The sequence below is a fragment of the Amyelois transitella genome, chromosome 16 (assembly GCF_032362555.1).
Source record: "Amyelois transitella isolate CPQ chromosome 16, ilAmyTran1.1, whole genome shotgun sequence".
NCBI lineage: Eukaryota > Metazoa > Arthropoda > Insecta > Lepidoptera > Pyralidae > Amyelois > Amyelois transitella.
Genome location: NC_083519.1, coordinates 4,746,518 through 4,759,354, shown reverse-complemented (window position 1 = coordinate 4,759,354; position 12,837 = coordinate 4,746,518). Strand labels below are relative to the sequence as shown.

Sequence of the window (12,837 nt, the reverse complement as noted above, 5' to 3'; positions counted from 1 at the left end):
TTCCGCCGGTAAAGAATCACCGACCCATTTCATAATACCCCTCAGAAGCGTACGGATAAGTAAATAAAATTGAATAATTTACGAGTAGGTTTTACCACGGAATGTCACAGGCGGTGATGTGAGATATCAAATTATAAGAGGCCCTATGGCACATGCGCAGTGGGAAAGAGCAGCGGTGGGGTCCAGTCTGCTCGACGCTCGTGTTGCCCGCGTACGAATTGCTGCGAATTGCGCTATGCGCCGATTCAAATTTCGAAACTCGTACCACGGTGCGAATGAAACGTAAAATTTTGAATTAAAATTATTTGAGCCTTCTGATTGGCCAGTCGTAAATAAACCAGCCAGTTTCATATCGTTTATTATCTGTGATAGTGACGAACTTGGATAACAGTTTTATTAGTTTCCAAGTGTTGTGTTTAAGATTTGTTTTATTTTAATTTTGGATGCAAATTCGAGGCCTGAGCAACTTATAGGTAAGGATTTTTAACTATAAATTAAATTTTAATTGGAAGTTACACATGTGACGCCTAAATTATCACCCTCGCTACACACATAAAAATTTTATACACTAGTTTCTACCCTTTGATAGGAAAATCTTAAATAAAAAAATTAAGGACTTAGAAGACTGATTTACTATTAACAAAAACAAGTTAACGATAAATAGGTAAAAAAAGAAAGAAAGGTTACCAACAACATTGAATTTATGTTCATTTCAAAACGGGCATCGTCAATGTTTTCAAGATAGCTTAGCTTAAATGAGTAGAGGCATCAGTCGAATAAATCCTGAAGAGGTTACTTTGATGTTGGCGGTGAAATCATTGAGTGGTTTGAATAACGGTTGGTGTATAATCGACCTCTAACTTTTATTCTTCTCCGTCGTTTACTCCTAATCACGATCATGATCATGGATCATCTATAAGGCTGTTGGCTGTTTAGCAACATTTCTCCCTGTTAATATACAAAAAAGTGTGGCGAACTGAATGATTGACATTATCAATGCAGATTCAAATCTTATACACTACAGTCTTATACACTCCTGGTCTAGGAGTGCACTAAGAGAGGATTTCCCGGAATTTCAACGGGAAGAGGAATTAGAGAGAGAATTTTTTTTATATTAATTGCACTAAATGTAGTAGATACACAATGAAAGAGAGGGTACACATTTTTGTGGTTTTACATTACATTTATTTATAACTTTATTATATAAAACTTGACCTTTGCAATGTTTGTAGCCTAGAAGTACCTAACGGTTGGAATAGGCCTGCGCGGTGGTCGGTGCCCTAAATGTGCATGCCCTTTATGTCATAAAATTAACTCTAAAATCAGTAGTAAGTTCAAGAGTACGATAGCTTATTTTATTTCAACCATTCTTAATGTAATTTAACTAATAAATAACTTACTGCAGAATATAATATTACTATAGAATATTAGGCGAAAATGAAGTCTTTAATAGTACAATATGAACTTCTTTTGAAATAGACACTTACCGCAAAATAGAATTGATAGAATTCATTACATTTACTTTCAATGCGAGATATTATTAAATAGATCTTTGTTAATTACAAGAAGGTTTCCTATAGTAAAAAGGCTGAACTTATCTCTTATTTGAATTTAACATAAACTTCAAAGGAATATTGGTTTGAATAGAATAGGTGGGATTCTTGTTTTAAGCGACGGGCTAGCAACCTGTCACTATTTGAATCTTAATTCTATCATTAAGCCAAATAGCTCATTGTGGCCGATCAGTTTTTCAAGACTGCTGGCTACGTCTACCGTGCATAAATGCGGGATATAAACGTGATGTATGTAATAGAATAGATCAGGTAGGGATAATTTCGATATTTTTGGAAATAATGGTACGGAAGCTCGAGTTTGACTCGCACTTGGCCGGTTTTTGTAATTCTGTTCAGGACTTCACACTGGAAATTTATTTTCAACTTCGAATTTTATCGGAGTGTTTCGAATTTTTTTTTTGGTAAATTGTTTTTACAAAGTGTTTTTTACATGCGAATCGAATCGCTTTTTGATGGTGATGAAATTTACGGTTTTTAAAAGAGAACTGAAAATCCTAAATTAGTGGATTCTCCTCTTTGGGGACGACCTAGCTATTAGGCTGTGACTCTAGGAGTGAAGACCACGTACCGAAAAGGGTATAGCGTAGGACGGCCAAGTCGTCGGTCCGCAGCGTGGGAACGCTGCGGACCGACGACTTGGTGAAATCCGAAGGGAATCGTTGGATTCAGGTTCCTTCCAAAAGAGTGTGGTGGAAAACATTAGAGGAGATCTATGTTTAGCAGTGGACGTTTGGAGGCTGATGATTATCATGTCTCTACGAGTGGTCTGACCTCCGAAACATTGCAAGGGAAAGTCGATTATAAGTACCTACACTTCCAGTTGCTTGAATGGTTAAGTTTCCTCAAAATATTTTTGATCACTGTCAAAACGAATCAAAATGCGTCATGTTCGTAACTCCGAAAAAATAATTGGTTCGATTCGAACCTGTAAAATACAAATAATATTTATAAATAAAACTGAAACATAAAACTTGATGGCAAGAGTTGAAATTTACTGTTAAACAATAATATTTTAGTAATTATTATTTCAAAAGTCATTACTGAGAGCTTCTGCTTATTGAAAATAAGTTTAACTGAATGATTTCACATTCAAAATTTTTAAGCTGATCAGAAGATTTTTTTATAAATCCTTGGTGCCATCAATTTAAACCTTTTCTAGTTTTTGCCGTAGCATATTTTTATTATTTTGGACTGCAAATATTAAACGTGTATTGCGAATGTAATCTAAGTTATTCATCTGACAATTTCGCGAATAATTGGGGCATTCTTGTGACCTATGTAGCAATATCATAAATTTCCAGTGATGGAACGTTCAATAACGTCACCTAGTTTTTAGTCCACATGTGGCCCTGACGCTTTTTGGACTTGCTCAAATCTATATAAAAAGATCTATATATCAGCTATCAACTCTGAAGTTAACTATCATTTACTCTGTGGCAAAGGCTTGCTTCTAGTAATGTACACGAGCAAACCCGCGGCGCAAACATGCAGTTCGCTAACGATGTTTGACTTGATTCCGCGCCGCGTAAAAAGAGCAAATGTTGTCAAGTTGAGACAACTTGATTAACTTTTGGTGTTGATCACAGTTTGAAGTTAGCTAGTGTGGTATCAATGTGATACTTAGTTAATTTAAGTCGAGAACCAAGTTAGAGCTCTCTTTGTTTTTCACTCCGATCGAAAGTAGAAGTGTTTAAAGAGAAGAAATCTGAAATTTCCGTTAAGACAAAAAAAATATAATATTCCAAAAGTAAATTGGTAGACGGCAGAATATCATTTTTACTTTTTCTTCATAGTCGGTTTAATTATATATAACATATAAATACAAAAATTAATTTCTACTTTGGAAATAAATCTATTCTATTCTGTTACTATGATAATCTTAATAACTAGACTAAAATAACTAACTTTATCATGTTACCCAATTTTACACCGATCATACTCCTTGACGCTCTCATTTCCTGACTCCTACATTTTATATAGCGACCCAAACGCCGTTTATTTACAAATGAAGAGTCAGACCTTTCCGGCGACATAACTTACAAAAATGTTTTATAGGCAAATTCTATTGGGTTAAGGCTATACGGCTTCCAAGGTCGCTATTACAATATGTGTACGAAAACTATTCGCGTACATGTAGGACTGGGGTTGTTTATAAAGGAGATGCAAATATGATACTTATATATTTGCGTATGTTTTTCCTGGTGTGGAATTTATTCGGGTAAGACAGTTTTTGTTAACGTCTGCTGAATTAATTGTGTTCAAATTTGGTTTTCAGTCAGTCAAACTTGCAAAAGTATTATTGATTTGACATTTACAACCTCGTAATAAGCAATAAAAATCTTAATACGTAATTTACAAAACACAGGTCCCAAAGAGAAAGGTAGAAGCAATTTCATCGTCACAATAAGCACGGGAGGCGATATTCAAAACACATTTGAAATCCACGAAACCCTTTAAAATCCGTAATAGGATTCCGAGTAAAATGTTTTCCGATGCACGCTGCTTAACTCGGCTTAGCTTAGATTCTCTTCACAATCCTCACTGATTGCACAAAAACCGTTTTTTCCGAAGCGTAAAATTTTTACAGCCGCTCGCCGATCGGCGACTATTTCAAAAAAAGGAAGCTTTGCGAGTTTTTCTCGATTACACTTCGAGTTTTATAGTAGTTCGCATAAACCAGAACGATAGGTGTTGTAAACTGTTGTTTGCGTTGAAAGTTATTTTGAAAATAGGTTTTGTCCATTTAGTATAGTGAAACTTTCATACCTACCTCATAGTACAAAGTAAAAAGTAGCGATTTTTAACTTTTCTATCGCGTTAGTTTTTTTGGATATTTTACCAAAATAAAATGTTGGAATTTTTTTTTATTGTATTGGTGAAATTATTATTAATTACTACAAAGTATCGTTTAAAACCCATTCAACATCATTTAATCCGATCCTTTATATCTCTAACCTATTTTATCCCAAAATTGTGAACATAAAATTACTCGCTAGATACCCCACCGTTTCAGTCGTACCAACTAACTATGCACAGGATTTAGAATAAGAGGAGGGAGCTGAAAATACAGATTTCCTCTACGTCGATGATTGCACAAACGTAGCGCTTAGCCTCGTCACCGAGCACGCCGATCAAAGGAATCGGGCGCCTCAGCGAATAACATAACGCCTTTTCAAAGTTTGGTGTTAGGCAGGGCTGCAACTTTGTCTATTCGGATTGTTTGAAATAGGATATCGAGAAGTTTAGTATTTCTCAATTTGACTTCAAAAATAACTTTATGTACCTACTATGTCTTCACGAAGGTTGAGTTTGAATGTGAATTTGATGAGAGTTTCGGAGATACAACATGAACATTACTAACAAATAAATCTTCAAGTTCATTGCAAAATATTTTTAAGTTTTAAATAATATTTGTGTATAGATTTAAAAGTTCCGACGAGTCTCTTCTTATGAAAAAAACTGAAAAACCTGACTTACTCAATTCGAAATCGTGATCATAAGCGCATCCAAAGCACCTCATCAGAGAGGCGAGGACCCATTTAAGGCATAGTGAAATAAATACAGACATCTGAAATATAGTGAAATATTATAATATTCTAAAACTTTTTAAGTTTTTTCAACCCTGACACCTGATTCACCTCTTTCACGTTCATCGTATCGTGGGAAGCTGAATATGGAAATTATTCACACCTTCGACTTAACTGAACTTCAATGCTGCTAAACAGGTTTGGCACCGAAATATTAAAGTGCATGCTATTTATAAAGAACATACAAAAAAAGGACGCGAATTTAAAAATAAAATGATGGAAAGATACTCATATTGATTATATCTCACCCCGTAAGGGTGTTTCATACCTACATACATTGACAGAAGGCTTGACAAAAATCCAACAAGGAGTCAGTCAGTCAGTCATAAGACCAAAATTGTAATTTTTTGAATTTCTTTCTGTCTGTCACACTGTCTGTATGTACTTACATGACGAGAAAACTATTGATTTGATTAGAATGCGTTCTCAGCGTGGCTGGTATGGTATTAACTTTAAACAAATAACCTTTAAGAGCAATACAGGAATCAGCTATTATGTAATGTTATTGTCAGTGAACTTACGGATAACGAACAACTTCGAGAGTAACTAGTACCTGTTCTTGCATACGTTTCATATTACGTCAATAACTATAAATAAGCTATTTCTGTTTATTATTAGCTCTTCATTAAATTGTGATGATATTAATATCTCGTTCTTGTATGAATGGAGTCTATCAAAGATAATATAATCAGACATCGTACCGTCTATATCCACATCGTGATATATTAGAGAATTGTTAGTTACGTAGAGTAATTCCTTTCTCTCCCCACATCTAAATGAATTTTAATTAAACGTACATGTATACCTATAATCATATCTTTATCTATTAAGGGGTAAACAAAGCTAATAGGTTTGAAAAGATTAGATAAAAACAAGGAAAACAATCTCATATCTACTTACCCATCATATAAATTTCGGTCACATCTTTACTGATACAAAAAAAAATATTTCCTTATGTAAATTTCCATGAAATCTTTCATTAACACATTCTAATGCCATTCCAGCCTCTCTCTCCGAGGTAACCAAGCATTATGCTGTTGATTGTACTGTACCCATGTACATACGTCATCTACATATATTATCAGGTTCGTTCCCGTGAGAGTAGGAGCCTATTCGTCGTCATCTGCAAACCAAATTACAATTGCAACAGAACTCAAACACATCAGCAGCAATTTGATCTATTCTATTAGACCGTCTGTCCATCTGTCTGAACAAACACTACCCCCAACGTGCTTTGATGTAGCCTTTTGAAGGCTCAAATCGGATAAAAGCTCAATTAAGGTAATTGGTTAAGGGTTACCGTGCTTCCGATTCATTGATTATAATTCGACGAAATACCGGCGAATTAGATAAATCGTTTCATCCAATTCGATTGAAATGATTTTGTTAATTTTTAGTTTGCGGAATTCTCATTGTGCATTGCGTGAGCGTTTTTGTAATAGTTTATTAATTTTGTTGATCAGTGAAGTGGCAAACTCTAAATTGGTTAATGAAATAATCGAATAAATAGCTAAAATATTTATTAAAAACGAATACCAAACAAATTCATAACGTTAAATAACATTTTAAAATATTTTGTAGAGCATTCTGAAAATATATCAATATTGACAATGTAATGAATTATTAGATATTTTTTAATTAAAAGTGGTGGCCTACAGTAATAATATCAGACATAATTTAATAAATTTTATAAAAAAGCAAAGTGCAATTATAACACATCAATATAAAGGTCTCAGAAAATTTTTTGTATCTTAAAAATTAATATCTTATTAAATATTTAATAAAAATATCAAACTAAATTTCAACATTTTCCTATTTTTTTTTTATTCATAACAGATTGTCACATAATTGTGTCAGGAAACGACAATCGTCCCACGATAAAAGTTTTGTCAGTACCACGAAAGCGCCCTAAGAGTTTCGTAACATTTTATTCGCTATAATAGGAGCAAATAACTTCGTAGAATGTGATTGACACTAACACGAGTTGAAAGCTTCGATGAAAATGGAAACAAGTTAGCGAAACTTTTGGTAATGATATATTGGAAAAAAGTGAACGTAATATTAGTTATTTATTTTCACGGTCACGGGAACCTTCTCCATTGGGATATGAAAGACCTCATCAAAGGTTACTTCTATTCATGACTTTGTTTGTAGTGAACTATGTGTCAGCTGCTTCACTTCCCTCTCAGATTGTAAACATAGATTATAAAATTGATTTTTTTGTATAAGGGCTAGCAATCTGTTATTATTCTTTGAATTTCAGTTTCATTATTAAGTGATTTTAAAATTTCATCAAGGGGAAGGCTAATACGCTTGGGACTCTTTTTTTATGCAATGATCAAACAATAAAGTCTCTGTTTGCTCTCTATTCTATTCTCATACATCTGTATGTGGCTTTTGGAGATTGTTGGCTCTGTCTACCCCGTAAGGTATACATTATGAGAGTGAAAGTTAATTGGGATTTTCCCACTAAAAAAATATAACAAGTTAAAAACCAAATTAATAATATAAAGAAACTGTAGCGTCTTTTCTAGAATTCGATTTATTGCTAGAAATAGTACGTTTGTAATCATTCACGTTTGATATTAGAACTGCTTCCTACAATCAGGAATTATTGAAGGAAAATGTAAGAAATTATTTCACGGAAACGCTAATAAACTTGGAAACTCTTTTTGCAAATAGGCTAAGAATCTGTCACTATTTGAAACTGAATTACATCATTAACACAAACGTGTGGCCTTTCAGTATTTTTAAGACTGTTGGCTTTGTCTACCCCACAAGGGATATAAACGTGATTTTATGTACATATCTATGTATGTTTATTTCAGCATTTCTTATATACCTACATAAAAATGATTTTATGTGTTAAACACACACATAAACATTTCAACAATATTTAAACAAACATCCTTTTCTTCCCACTAATATATACTTATAAATACGCAAGTTTGTAAGGAAGTGGAAGTGTTTGTTACTCTTTCACGCAAATCTTATTCACGGATATGGATTACATTTAATAACGGTTAATAAAGTGAAAGCAAAAGCAAATAAATAGACTTGAATGGTTTTTCTGTATTTAATATGTGTGTAAAAATAAAAAAATTGGTATAAAAATAATTGCCATATTTCAAAAGTTGATTCGCAATATATATTTTTTTGATATGGCAACTTATTGTTGAAAACAGGAAACAGTTATGTGTTGATTTAATAAAATAATTATTGAGAAATATAATTGTATAACAAAATGAATATGTTAATTACATTAGAATAAATAAATAAATACTTTTAATTGGTATATAATGTAACATTACAGCAAATAATACATAGACATAATTGTATTGACTTTAGTACGATGTTTTTGGAAAAAGCGCGGCCATGATTACTTTTGTTTTGGGTACTGTGACTGTGTATAATGATTCAGTTAAATAAATAGTTTTAACGATAGTCCTGTATTATTTTTGGTTTAGTCTTCAAAAGGCTTATAAACTTGGGATTTCTGTTGCAGGCGATGGTCTAGCAACCTGTCACTATTTGAATCTCAAATTTACCACAAAGCCATGCAGCTGAACGTATCTTTTCAGTCTATTCAAGACTGCTGGATCTCTCTACCCCGCAAGGGATATAGACGTGATTATAAGTATGTATAATAACGGGTAGCATATAACCCGGAAGGTTCATAAAATCACGCTACTTCTCCGGAGCGGCAGGCAGACACTATATCTTTACAGTTGCTTCATCAGTAATTTTGTCGATTTATGGTATCTTATATATATATATATATATACATACGATTTTGTCCATTTTTATGAGCGTTTTTGTCCAATAATGAACATTTACTTCATTAATGATGATCTAATAGAGATGCATTTTCCCTAATAAACTCGTAAACTTCCTGTAAAATATTAATATTATAGAAGAATAAATTTGGCAAAGGCATCCGCGGAAGACCAGAGTCGCGGCTCACACTGTGACATTTGCTGAGCGGATATCTTTTTGGTACATTTTTGGATGTAAATTGTCATGTTTTAATTTGTATTTTGTACCAAATAAACAATTTTTCTTTCTTTCTTTCTTAACAGCCAAAAATAGTATAGCCACAATGGTACAGTCAATAATAATATAGGCACAAAACAACTGACTAACTATATATTTTCTCTTTCCAGATCGTGGCTACGATTAATCAATTCAAAGCGTCTGGTGTCGCAAGACTTATGGGACTTATAGGATAGTGTGGAACTGAAGTGAAAAAGTTCATTTGCAGTAATGATGTGAAAAAGACAGACATAATGCGGCTGTCGGCGTTGGTGTGTCTTGTGGCTCGACTGGGTGAGTTTTTAATTACATTTATGAGATAATTACAGTAATGTTATTACGGTTTTTTCAACAAAAATTTGTTTAAGTACGATGCAACTGGGATTCTGAGTAAGTAATAGTATCTGTGAATATAGTCAAAGGTTTCAGTCTCTGTTTTATTTTTAAAAAATTAGTTAAATCTGGTTAGTGTCCCGTAGGAATTTCGGGATATTATGCTTTGATTTCTCCTACAGTTTCCAGCAAAGTGAGCTCTCATAACGATTAAACTAAGTTTGACGATCTAATACGAGTATTATGTAGTTTTAGTAGCTCGGCGTGCATTTTTAATTGAAATAGTAACTCAAAAATGTTATGAATACGTTTCTTGTTGATAATATAATACCATACTTCTAATAATTCACCCTATACTACCGTTTCATTCATAAATTTTCACAAATTTCCATACGGCTATTAAACTGAGAAAAATGTTAGAAATCTTGCTCCCTTGTAATCCTTACAACGCACACCGCAAATGTGGGAAATAATTCTCTCTTTCCGCTCTAAGCCTGATCTATACCCCACTTATTACCACATAACTTGCCATCTCTTTTATAATACCCGACCATTCGGTTCTTTGCTTGCGCAAATATTCGTGTTATTTGAAGTATTGGTAGACTGAGCACCTATTATGTCGAAAACATTGCATTCTTGATATTAGACGCTATGACGCCATAAAGTTTTATAGATCGTTTGTTTTATCTTATTATTTGAGTAAATTGTATTTCAGAGTATATTTTAAAGAATTTATTTTAATTTGATTGGATTTAGCAGGGTTCAATAGATACCCTTTAATATTCATAATCTTGAATAATACATTTAAAGATTGAATGAAATGAATATTGAAATAAAGAACTTACAGTTGTATTGAAATGTCTTCACCAGTTATAGGCATTAAGAGTTATTATTGTAGGGTGTACCTACCAAATTACTCCAACGATAACGTGATTTGTTTCTTTTATAACTATGTACTATTTTCTTGTAACTGTGTAAATTTCTATGCAATAAAGATATTACAAACAAACAAACACATAATCAGTTTGTATTGTCAAATCGCAATATTTGTATAGCATCACTTACATTTCCATTATGTTGACACCGTTATTGAGGCAAATCTGACGTTAACAATAACCAAACTACTTACCAAGGCTATGGTGTAGTTCACTTATTAATAGAAAGAGGTGTAAATAGTGATTTTACTTAAAGTTCGCCTTAGGCATGTACGAGGTAAAGTATGTAACTTACATTGTACAGCTTGTTTGCTAGATAAGGACTCGTGCAAGTAAACTAGAGCCTTGTACGAAGACTAATATCACGGCTTTACAGGAAGATGTACGGGTGTTCCACATACGGTATTATATTATTCACATCGCTGAAGAGAGAGGGCATTGACACGAAGGAGAATATAAAGTTATAACTTCCTTTATTAAATTCTTTCACCTGAGGAAATTAAGGATTTGAAAATTCCAGTATGAATTATTAGAATAATTTCATCCATAAAAAGGCGTGTTTGGTGCAGTGGTTGTATTTTTGCTTCTTAGCTGAGTCTAAGAATGAATGTGAGACCTGTGGTTTCAGGTTCAAACCTCGGTTATGTCATTATGAATAAAAAAACCTTCATAGCTCACTTTAAGAGCTTAAAAAGAGTAAAAATATTTACAGGTACCTGATGAGATGAACACAATTACCATATTAGCTAATCATAAGTTATATTTTATACTTGACAAAACATTTACGAACAAACAAACCAATTACGTATACTTATCTTATAATAAAACAGACTTCACCATATTATGTTCGTGAAAAGTAAACATGTTTACTTCTTATTACGGTTCTCGGGGTAACATATGTTACGTTTGGAAATGGGTAAACATACAAAAATACACTTTTTAAGATATTAAATAATTATTGATATTAAGTCTTGAAACAGTTTTATTTTGACAACTGGCAATAATAAATATTTTTAATGAATGAATGAATGAAAAATTATTTATTCAAGTAACCAGACTCATTATGTTAGTATACTTATAACTATGTTAGTAGGATTTAATAAGTCGATTTTTTTCACTAAATATGTCCTTCGAATCTTTTGACTATCAAGTCTCTTTACACTGTATGAAGTAAAAACATTATGTCGTTGTTAAATCTGTGTCTGTAAATGGTGATCGTGTTTTTGTTAGGTATTAACCGGGGTGAGGTTCAAACACAAGGTCGACTTTCTTAACTACTCTACCACCGTTTCTCTTGAATATTTCTTCTTATTATTTATTTTAGGGTTAGTAAATTTAATCTGCCTTAGCTAAAAGATAATGTTATGAGCAGTTACACCAATTATAATAAGAACAGAGTGGAATTTACTATAACATATTATAACACATCAATATAAAATAAGCTAAGAACTAAAAAATTCATTGCATCGTTATAAGATAACAGATATCTTTGTTTTGGCCACTAAAGAAACTGCAATATCATTTCATGCGATACTCATAACTGGGATATAAGCACCAAAGTTGTTTACTTTGGCTAACTTGAAAATACGTCTTATACTTTGATGACTTGAGTAAGCGAAATTGCAATTTGGAACAATCTTGATTTGACTGTGCTTAGCTAAACTTTAAACGTTTAATATTGAAATATTTGTAAACTTTTACTTCTACTTAGTAAACATATTGTTTTTTTGCTTTCTACCTCATTCGAATATCTTAAGTAAGTCTTTAACTATTATTTTTGGGTAAATTTTGAAGTTTTAAGACAATGGTTTAGGGACCAAGAATACCAAGTTAGAGTTGTAAATTCGTTCCACAGTGAATTTGTCATACAAAAATAAAATATAGTTTTGTAAATCACTGCGCCGTACTAATGACTGTTATGTAAAATCCGTACAATATTTTGAATCCTACTTGTACTTACGAGTATTACAGCTTACCAATCAATAATTTTTAAGATTACCACGGTAAGGGAAACCTTACGGCAACTAGGTAACCATATTTCATGATGATGCATCTATCCATCCATTGACTACTCCCGTCCAAAAGATCTAGGAGATCTCCACTGGAGATCTCCTAGATCTTTTGGACGGAGGAGAAGTCAGGAGTGGAGATTCTCCACTCCTGACTTCTCCTCCGGGAAAACAAAACTGGGACAACACCAGAAAAATGATGATGATGTAACTGTAATGACTTAACAATTTTTTACGGCCAGCCTGACATCATATTTGATTGATGCGCTTTGGGATGTTTCGATAAAGTAGATCTAAGAATTTTGACATAAAGTAGTTTTCTTCGAAATCTTAGAATGGAGATAAGTACTGGTCTTATCTTGATAAA

At 32.9% G+C, this 12,837-nt stretch overlaps 1 protein-coding gene across 1 annotated transcript in view; it reads left to right on the top strand.

Moving 5' to 3' along the window:
- The first annotated feature begins 240 nt into the window (after positions 1-240).
- Positions 241-12,837, top strand: part of LOC106129580 (limbic system-associated membrane protein) — a 52,980-nt gene continuing 40,383 nt past the window's right edge. The window contains exons 1-2 of the mRNA XM_013328176.2: positions 241-473; positions 9,325-9,487. Coding sequence (XP_013183630.2) covers positions 9,448-9,487 — 40 coding nt within the window. The 5' untranslated portion in view covers positions 241-473; positions 9,325-9,447. The remainder of the gene's footprint in view (positions 474-9,324; positions 9,488-12,837) is intronic.